Here is a 10,514-nt window from a genome sequence, read left to right as displayed (position 1 = left end):
TTTACTTCCAAAGGAGTGATAAAATCTATGTCAAATTTATGAACGACAACTTCTCATCTAGATATTGTAAATACAATAACATTTGTTTCTCGTCGTGGGTACTATACAAGTGTCTCATAACATAAATAAAAACAATTCCAGAAGCAAAATATTTTAATGATTAACTAAGCTTTAATGATAAAAATATGCCATTATCCTAACATTTAATTAAAAATATCTTTATTAGGTTCCATTTGTTTCGGGTACGAGATTTTTAGAACTGACGGACAGTCGTTCTTTGAAATGTGTTAAGTGGTGTATCTAATGGTTTACTTTTCCAGACAGTACTACTGCAGATGACATATATCTTGTAATTAATTTTAAAGTTATTGTACACATTAAATATAAAAGTAAATCTTGTCCGTTCGTTATTGTCTATTCTTTATATCTTACACTCAAAGTTATCAATAATCCTTCAGAAAAACACCGATGCTTATACATGTATATACATATTTTTTTTTCACCTATACATTATTAGCCGAATATAATTATGTAATATTTCAATTGAAATTCACAAGAATCATTTCTGCTTTCTGCTAACAAAATGATGGGTGGTCCACAAGAAGTGTGCATCTGATAGGCTTTCCACACGAAGTAAATATCTGATAGGCGGTCATCCAGAAGTCTGTTTCTGATATATCCTCAAACAGTATGTCTTCAAGAAATCTGTGTCTGATGGGCAGTCCCCCAAGAAGTATGTACATTGTATTATTTTAGAAATATATCATCCACATCAAATAGAGAGCAATATTTAAACTTTCAACAATTTTTTGGAAGAGGCTAAAATTTCAAGAGAGGCAAAAATCGTAAAATTACTACTTTGACATTAAACATATCTACACACTTTATTAACTAGTATTAAAGTTATGAACACTTTGTTTCACTTATACACTTGGAAATAAAACAGCAACAATGTAGCACCATGGTAACATGAAATATCTACTGGAGAGAGTTGACTGGTTTGGTAAGACTTTTATCTCCTACTGGAGAAAGTTGTCTGGTTTGGTAAGACTTTTATCTCCTACTGGAGAGAGTTGACTGGTTTGGTAAGACTTTTATCTCCTACTGGTGGAGAGAGTTGACTGGTTTGGTAAGACTTTTATCTCCTACTGGAGAGAGTTGACTGGTTTGGTAAGACTTTTATCTCCTGTTCTCCGACGTCTTTGTTCAACAATTTCTTTTGGAATAGTCTTCAGGTCACGCGCTAGGTGTAAAGCTGCACAAATATCAATGAAAAATTTTGTAAAATTCAAACGCCAGCCAAATTCTGATGTTGAGTAATCATGCGGGAAGGTATGGTGGTAGTTGTGGAAACCTTCGCCAGCGCTCACCAAAGCAACGAACGCATTTTCAGCTGGATTAATGCGGACATCGTACGGCCTCATTCCCCACATATGTGCCAGACTGTTCACGAGCCATGTGAAATTTAATGTGATTATATATCTTAATGTTGCACAAATAAAGTAAGCGTTGACAAGAGATTCGCCCCAACAATACGCCGGTACAATCGTCGGCATTAGAAAACACATCAATATCACAGATGGAAGATAAAACCTGAAAAACGAAAACAGAAATAATAACGGCCATTTAATATGACTAAAACTTAATATTCATTTATTCATGGAATGAACCTTCAGAATATAAACGACAATTATAAACACAAACCATCATATGGTTTTAGAATTCATACAACACATACATCAATGAAGTGTGAAACTTCCATTGGTATTGTACCAGGCATTGTTATATTAAAATCCCAACAGTGTTAAACAGTTTGCAGCTAATTTTATGATAATCTTTTTAATTTAAAATAAACCTCTTAAGCAAGAAGTATGTTGAAACACAAAAACACAATACATGTATTCCATTACTAAAATCCCTGTCACACTGGCCTGCGAATGTGAGCGACACACTTGCGAACGGCATTCGCGAGATAGTTTCAAAAAATGTTTCGAAAGCTCTTAATTTCGTCGCACGAGTCGCACGTCTTCGTTATCTTGTCGCTTAAATTTTCAACATGTTGAAAAAAAATCGTGCGACTTAATTTCTCTCAATGTATTCACAAAATCATCGCATATATCGCGAACCCATCACAAACCGTTCTCTTTGTGGTTTCTACGAATAAAACCGGCAGATAATATAAAGTTGAACACTTTAAGGCCCTAAAATCAAAGTGAAATAAAGACCTGTCCCATATCAACCAATTTCTTAAAATGTTTGACAAGCTAGATCCATTAATATAAATACTGTTTTTCTTTTCAACTCCATATGAGACATATTCTTTAGAATGTGGGAGGGACTTTGTCCCAAACTTACAAATACAGTCATTTGAGCCAACCTCAAGCACGTCCGAAAAATATGATCATTTTTTTTTGGCAGCAATGCATTTTTTTGCATCAAAATATTAAACGTCACAAAAAATCGACTTACGTATCATAATTGAATTCAAAATTAAAAGGATATCTATTGGCAGAGGACATTCATGGCGACTGGGTCTGTTCTCTTAGTGCCTGTAACGGCGGATACATACATACATACATACATACATACATACATACATACATACATACATACATACATACATACAAATATACATTCCTCAACTTTTCATAAAGTCTCGGGTTACTGTACGTTGAGGTGTTCATTTATCTACTACTTTTGGCCTTAAATTCATCTCTGTGGCTAATATTTTTAAATTTCACGGAGTTTAATAATCATCACTTTTCCAAGGGAATGACTGGTGACCGAGTTATGTACCCCGACAGCCACACACAGAAAAAACGGAGCCCGTCTCAGAGTATGCCGCACTCAGAAAACACTCCAGCATCGTAGTCAGCACCATATATGCCAGCATTAACCTATATAAACTTCGAGTCTACCAAGCCTCTTTGTAATCGTAGTAGACGCTGTTTGACCTCGACGGGGCTTGTATCCTTACATATTTGCAATCAATTTTGCCAAAGCAGTGATGAAAGTTCCATTGCTATGAGAAACACTGCGCCACCTACTTTACTTCCTTCTGTTTTTGGAAATTTAAATGTTCCTTATGATAGTGGTCGTATATGACCTGGCATAGCTCTGTGGACAGTTGAAGTTTGTTTCTCTCTTTTGATGTTTAGGGCCTAAATCTTCCACCATTATGCAGAATGATCAACTTTAACAAAGTTTATTAAAGTATTTTCATCACTTTCTCTATGGTGCTTAATTAACTTCTCTTACATCGAATACTTAGGTCCCATCGAAAGCCATTCTTTCATCCATACACTCTTCCATTTCTTGATCTTCTTTTTTCTTCGCTCTCCGGCTTTTGTCGAGGCTTCTTGAACCGCTGCAGCAGCAATGATACATCCTTCAGCAAGACATTGTCGTCTGCGACCAAATTAGGGTCCTCATCCAATGGTTGATCCATCTTAAATAATGTCTGACCACTGAAATTTGAGTTTGCTTTTATTTTTGTCTGACTTTTCTCATTTCTTTATTGCATTTCATAACTACTGTGCGATTTTCGCACAAAATTCGCGCGTATTTCACAAGTATACAGAAATTTTGCAATTATGCAAAATAGATGACAAAAATGTATCGTGCAATAGTCGTGCGATATTCTCGCGACATATTTGAGAACCATATGAGATATTTCGCAGGAAATATGTGCGACATTCGTGCATCAATCTTGCGACATACGCATTCATGTCGTTTATAGAAGGACGTGAAACCCCGATCGAGTTTTGTCGCTAAAATTCGCAAAATTTGCCTTAAATTTGTGTCTCAAACATCTCGCGAGGTGTCGCAGTTCAGTGTGACAGTGCCTTTAATGGAAAAGAAATCGGCCCCTTATACTGAATCATTGAGCTGGGAGAATAAGGCTATACCATACCTCCGTTGAAAACGAAGAACAGGATCTTTGAGGAGATCTGAGATGTCCAGAAGCTTGCCCTTTCTTTTAACATCCGGGTGTTTCCGTACTAATAACCACCCAACATGTGCAAAAAAGAACCCGCGCTTTGCATTATGGGGATCAGCATCTGTCTCGGAAAATTTATGATGAACTCTGTGATCACGTGCCCATTCGATGACGTCATTCTTTAATATGATAGCAGAAATTGCAATTCAAGGTAAAATATTTTGACGAATAATGAATGAATTAACGATAATAATGGCAGGCTGTCCAGCGTCCCTAAATTCCTAAAAAATCCTATTTTTGTTCAGGTTGGATAAAATTCCTAAAAAAATGAAAAATTCAAGTGGAATTCCTAAAAATGCCGTAATTTTTCTCTTAAATTCCTATTTTTGATCTTTTGTTATAAACATATCCCGAAACAATCATTTTTCAATCACAACCTTTATTCGAACACAGTCTGTGGCGCCGATTTCATGTCTGACTAAATTGCATAAAGTCACATGTTGTATTTTCTTCAACTCCTGCAGAAATGCCATACGTGCTTGATTAATTGTCAGATGTTATCAGAAAAACAATAAGAAACTGTTTGTTTTAAATGGATCAATGAAAATTGTCCGACTTTGACAATTTCAAAATAGTCACTTGTTTAAAATAGGGATAAAAAAAACCAAGCAAGTTAAATTTTTATTGGCTACAGAGTTTTACCATTTGCCTCAGTCTTATATGTATTTAAAACAACTATTTATATGATGTACCACTAAATATCCATCCGAATTTATGTAGGGGTCCTTATTAATAAAAGCTTAATTTGAAATCAAGATATTTCAAGTGATGACTGTAGAATAGATCTTTTGTAAGTAATACCAGCCGGCAGATCTAGACAAGTTTCAATGTTTGGTAATATTATAAAGTGGGTATGGTAAACTGGCTGTAATGATTGGATGATTTTACCACCCCAATTAGCATATTAAGAAACGACACCTTCAGCTGTCCTTTTTGTACATATGCTTTAACATTTAGTGTAATTTTTTTATAATCCGGAAAAAAACCATTGAATAGACTGACACTGTTGTGAAAATTTCTACAATTTTTAGAAGCCCTGATTTATCTTGGAACAGATTCTTCAGTGTGTTTACCCTGCTGTCTTGATTAGGTTAAACAATTCCTTGGAATGACCTGGGTGGGCCGTTTTTATTATTTTCTAAGACAAATTAAAACTTGTTGAAAATATACTAACCTTAAAATGAATAAATGTTGATAAATGCATTTATAGCTAAAATAGATTTAAAGCATAATTTCCCCTCCCATTTATTATCGGCTAATAACAGCTTAACTAATTGAATATTGGTTGTTCTGGGATTCATATAACTTTGAATATGTTTTCATGCTAGTTATGTTTTAATGTAGTTTTCCAGCTCTTCTTATTAAGAGAAAGCAGTTAAAGCAGTTGAACACTGAATCCATTTAATTCACTTGTAACTATGGAAACACTGATAGACACCTTTGCTATAACTTAACTAGAGCATTATAAATTTGTGAGTTACTTTTGTGTCAAATATGCAAAGTTGAGCCTATATCATGGTCTTCTGGGGCCATAATTTAGTTATAAAAAAAAACAAATTTTAGCCCTAAAATTTCTTGTACTTACCCTAAATTTCCTAATTTTAGCCCTAAAATTTCTTAAATATTGCCCTAAAATTTGCCCTAATTGTTTGTCAGAAGGTGCTGGACAGCCTGTAATGGTTTAAGAGGAATTGCTTTAGTTTGCCCGTGATTTGCTTTAAGAGCTTCCTGTTTTACTATGGTTTGCTTTAAGAGCTTCCTGTTTTACTATGGTTTGCTTTTCGAGAGCTTCCTGTTTTACTATGGTTTGCTTTAAGAGCTTCCTGTTTTACTATGGTTAAGATGTAAGATCTTGGTTCAATTAATTTGCTTTCCGACGTAATGCCTTTCCATTGATACATGTATTTTAACATACATGTAATAGATATATAAAGCCTTCATTAAGAAAGAGATTTTTCTTGTTTCTGTACTCGATGCATTAATTCAACTTGGCGATTAGAGCATTTGAATCAAAACAAGAGCCACCGCCGGGCGGGAGTAACTCTAAACCATTTTTACTTTTTCTAAAAGCAAATCAATAAACGGTTTAAACACATCTTTAAAAACAAAATTAAAGAAAAATTAATTTTTCCTTTTTAAATAGGTCTGTCTAGTTACATTTGTTCTTCGGTCCAAGTTTGAATAGTTTCCATAAAATTTGACAGAGTTCAGAAAATATAAGCAAAATTGAATTACCAGAGCTTAAGAGTCAATGTCATTTAAAGGTCAATGTCATTTGAAGGTCAATGTCATATTAAAATTATTCAGCATGTCCATTTGACCACAGTACAGAAATACCAAAATTATGACAATTTAACCAGATTCAATAATATGATCTTGACGGCCAAAGTTAACTTATAGAGCTCTAGGTCTAGATCAGTTCAACCTTTTAGAAGGTCTTTTCTAACAGGCTTTTTTGACAAAGTATAAAGATAATCCATTTATCAATTTCCAAGATTCATTCAGTTATAGCAAAAATCAGTGAAAATTCAATAATTTGACCTCTTAGGTCATAGTCATACATTAGTCGCGGTCCATTTAAGTTTTATACATATGAAAGCCCTGACCTAAAATATGTTGTGTCTAAATATGAAGTTAATCCATTTATAAATAACAAGGTTATAGTTACAGGTAAAACAAGATATTTTTATTTTTATTAATTTTACCTTGGCGGTCTTGGTTTTATCCAAGTTTAAATCAAATACGTACATAAATAACAAAATCATGAGAATTTAAAAAAATCCAAAATTTGACCTTTGGTGTCAATATCAAGGTCAAAGAAAGTTCTACCTTTTAGAGATATTGTCCAAAAGGTTGTTTTGCCCATATATGAAGATAATCCATTTATTAATTTTCAAGTTACAGTACATTATAACAAAAATCAGTAAACATTTAATAATTCCAAGGCCAAGATTATAAATGAGACAAGGTCAATTGAGTTTGATGTACAAGGCCAGTTACAGCAAAAAAGAGACGCGTTCAATAATTTGACCTTCAGGTGAAGGTATAGGTCTGCCTAATTAACTTGAAGGTTTGTCCTTTGGGATTATTGTGTTCAAGTTTGAAGATAATCCATGAAAAAGATAACAAAGTAATAGCCACTAAGAGAAAAAAATCAGCAAAATTTAGACATAAGACCTTGAAGGTCAATGTCATTTATGAACGAAGGTCAAGTTTAAATAGATCTACTAGACGTTCTTGTCCAAGATTTCTGTGGCCATGTATAAAGACAATACACCAACAACTTAAAAGGTTTTGATCAAGGTTAAAGTTTGCGTACGGCAACAGAAACGGCATCGGTAACGCTGCCATGGCTGTAACAATACCTCTATTTGCTTTTTCTTCGAAAACAAGTCTGGCTAAAAAACGTGGTAGTAATTAAAGATCATTAAATTTTGAGTGTGATACTCAGACCAAAATACCTATCTAAACAGCTATTATTATTCTAGATTGACAATGGGGCGGAAACGGACCTGCTACTACAACTAAAGACGGGTGCGTGACAAAGTGACATGAATAAAAACAAGAATACTTATAAAAAGACTGATAGACGAAAGAAAATCATTTCATAATTAAACATCAAACTATTTATACCTGAAAAGCCAGTGAGTTAAATATAGCAAGTAAAATCCTCATAGGCAGTTCCGCTTTATAAGACCTGTGAGCCCAGAGCCTGTGAGCACCAGCAGTTATACCGAGCCCTCCGCATAAATAAAGTATATAAGCTGAAAACAGAAAATAAATATATAAATACAACGTAGTTTCTAGGAAGGTGATTGCTCGCTATTCCCCAATCTGATTACAATAAGCTCCTATATAACGCCACACTAATTAATATATAAGATCAGAAGGCTATTTCCCCAAAGTCTCACGATGGTACGTAACAGACACCTCCCTTTCGTAAACATCTTTATTACCAAATTAATATTGTATGTGTCAACAAAGAGGAGGTTATAACTTGTGAGCGTATAGATTTCCCGTCTATAACATGTAACTGCAGATGAATTCCTTCAGAGATCCAAGTTGAGAGGAAACGCTGTGTACAAATCGATACATAAATTGTTATTTGCTAGAAAATCGGCAAAACTCCGATATATGATGTTTCTATACAAGACATGTTCTAGAGTATTCTCATAGCCGATACAAAACAAGTCATTAGATTATATTAATGCCAGGATCTTCATTTCTCCAAAAAGTTAAACGTATACCGAGACAACGGAGAAACCGATATTTCAGCATCATTGGGCCAGTGAACAAAACAACCTAGTTAGTGTTGAATTAGGACATTAATCTTTGTCACATGGGATTCAGATATTCTAAATCCAAAAATTTCTAGAAGATCCTAACAAGAATGCGTGCTCCATGTCCTGGGATAGTAACTTTTGGCGAAGGAGTTGATAACAAAATATGTTTTGAACAAACTGACTGTAATAATTGAGTACATCAAAATAACACAACTGTAAATAGTAAATAATCATATCGATCAGTTCTTTAAAGTCCAGTAACGTGTGCAAATGTTCTGTAGGCTTATTGTGAATGTACAGTTAAACGCAGCATTATTTGTTGAAGGTCACTACCGTTTAAAAAGTATTATATTTTCCGAACAGCCATATTTTAATTTCTGTAAATGATATTACATCATGCTACATAAAAATACTCACCCCAAACAAGTGTGGATATTTTGGCTTTTGGTATGAGATATACGCCGTATATTCCGGCCAGATGTAGTGACACCATTATTACTGCGTTCCGCCATACTATCTGAAAAGGCGGCCGTTTTGTTTCCGGTTCCCTTTCCTCAGAAATACTGTCAGGTGTCAAATCCAGTGTGTCTGTGGTGTCTACAGAAATTTTCAAAGGGGCATTTTCACTAGACGCTTGTTCTGACATTTCCTCTGGAAAAAAGAGACATTATTACATTTAATTAAAGTGGACAATTTTGTTAGTTTAACTTTGAACATAATGCACTGAATCTACTGAATGTATCTTTGCGCCGCTGCCGTCATATTTCGGTAATTCACGATGTTTTCCGCACAATGTTGTATATAAAGGCTGGTCAGAAAACTAGTACATATTGTACAAATGAAGCAAAACATCTACATCTTAGCATTTCTACAAATCAGTAAGACGCTGATGTCATATAAGTTAATTTTTCCTAAAATTTCAGTTTCCTTTAAAAGCCATAAAAGAAATAAAAAAAATCTTCTACGTATAGACAACGGTAATATTTTTTCAATACCATCGCGAGTATTTAATTTGACACTAACAGCCGATGTTACGAATATATGATTAAAACACAAAAGTATAATAAGCATAAACAAACTTTACTTCTGTTTTCCATCAATATTTCCAGTTTCCTCAGAATTTCGTTCATTTAAAGAGACAACATATTTTCTATAACCACCATATTGAATGCCGATTTCTCTCAGATAGTCTGGTATATCTCTATACACACGTGATCAGACGTAGTGCCTGGTGAGCGGAGATTTTCAGGAAAATGCAATCGATTTATATCTCTCAGTTAAAGCAACAGGAAGAAAAACGATTATATGTCTCGTCTCAACCTCCCAAATGGACTCGAAATACCATTCATATAATGTTTAAATCAGTTTACCAGACGACAGTTCCACAATATTTCATTGATGTTTCTCCGCAAATAACTTATTTTAATCAGAGAATGATTATGCCAACTTGAAGAGACTGTCGTTATTTATAGTGTGCTAAGCATCCGTCTAGAATGTCTTTGAAATCAAATCTAAGGTACCAAATAAGTGGCATTAACCTGGAAATGTCAACATTTTGGATGTTTTAATGATTCCCATCCTTCAGTGTAAACGTACCCGTTTTGGCACCGAGAGTTTTTTAATATTTTAATTTAAATTGTCAGTTTAAAGATCCTGTAACTCAATTTTTTTATGGTTTTATATCATAAATATGATGATAAAATAAAGATTTATCAATATTGAATCATTATTTGTAAATATATTACCGAATTTACATTTCATGTAATTAAAGGGAGGTAATTAGAAATTTATTTTCTATAAAGTCTAAGCCAAATGTTTCAAAAAGAAATGAATGCATATATTTTAATGATTACTTATAATGCGAATAAACATTTGCAGTACATATTTAACATATTCTTGGATGTTTGAAAATTGTTTTTGAAGAATAATTATGTACATATATAAAATTTCACTCAAGTGTTGTTACATCCTTAATTACAACATACAGGATCTTTAATTAAAAATAATGTGAACTACATTGGGACTGTATGATATTAAATGTATTTATGGAACTGTATTTATTCTGTGAACATCCAAACGTGTGTATAGAACAGTAGATCAATGGTTAGAGAATTAAGGAATTTCTGTTAAATGATACAGACCTAGTATATAAAACAAAGACTGCAGACCCTGTCTCTGCATCATGCAGTGCTATAGTTGTTAGTTATTATAGTGCCATTGTATTTTTTGAA

The 10,514-nt window shown here is 33.7% G+C and overlaps 1 protein-coding gene across 2 annotated transcripts; it reads right to left on the bottom strand.

Annotated features, from left to right (window-relative positions):
• Positions 1-9,523, bottom strand: LOC132731305 (stearoyl-CoA desaturase-like). Of its 2 annotated transcripts, none has more exons than XM_060717464.1 (5): positions 9,363-9,485; positions 8,701-8,934; positions 7,634-7,764; positions 3,914-4,119; positions 1-1,593 (listed from the first exon to the last, which is right to left on the bottom strand). In XM_060717464.1, exons 2-5 carry the CDS (start codon positions 8,927-8,929, stop codon positions 1,146-1,148), a joined length of 1,014 nt encoding a protein of 337 aa, XP_060573447.1. In that variant the 5' UTR covers positions 8,930-8,934; positions 9,363-9,485; the 3' UTR covers positions 1-1,145. The 2 variants fall into 2 exon arrangements, with proteins under 2 accessions (XP_060573447.1, XP_060573446.1); XM_060717463.1 differs by having other exon boundaries at positions 3-1,593; positions 9,368-9,523.
• Positions 9,524-10,514: the final 991 nt, after the last annotated feature.

Source organism: Ruditapes philippinarum, unplaced genomic scaffold (genome assembly GCF_026571515.1).
Source record: "Ruditapes philippinarum isolate M1 unplaced genomic scaffold, ASM2657151v2 ctg1904_1_1_1_1, whole genome shotgun sequence".
Lineage (NCBI taxonomy): Eukaryota > Metazoa > Mollusca > Bivalvia > Venerida > Veneridae > Ruditapes > Ruditapes philippinarum.
Note: the sequence above shows the minus strand (reverse complement) of the source record. Positions and strands in the feature narration are given on the sequence as shown.

Coding starts and splice junctions, on each gene's coding strand:
- LOC132731305 (XM_060717463.1), bottom strand. CDS start 9,413: ATGAACGAAATTCTGAGGAAACTGGAAATATTGATGGAAAACAGAA. Junction 7,765..8,700: donor AATATCCACACTTGTTTGGG/GTGAGTATTTTT, acceptor TTCTGTTTTCAG/CTTATATACTTTATTTATGC. Junction 4,120..7,633: donor TTAACTCACTGGCTTTTCAG/GTATAAATAGTT, acceptor ATCATATTAAAG/AATGACGTCATCGAATGGGC.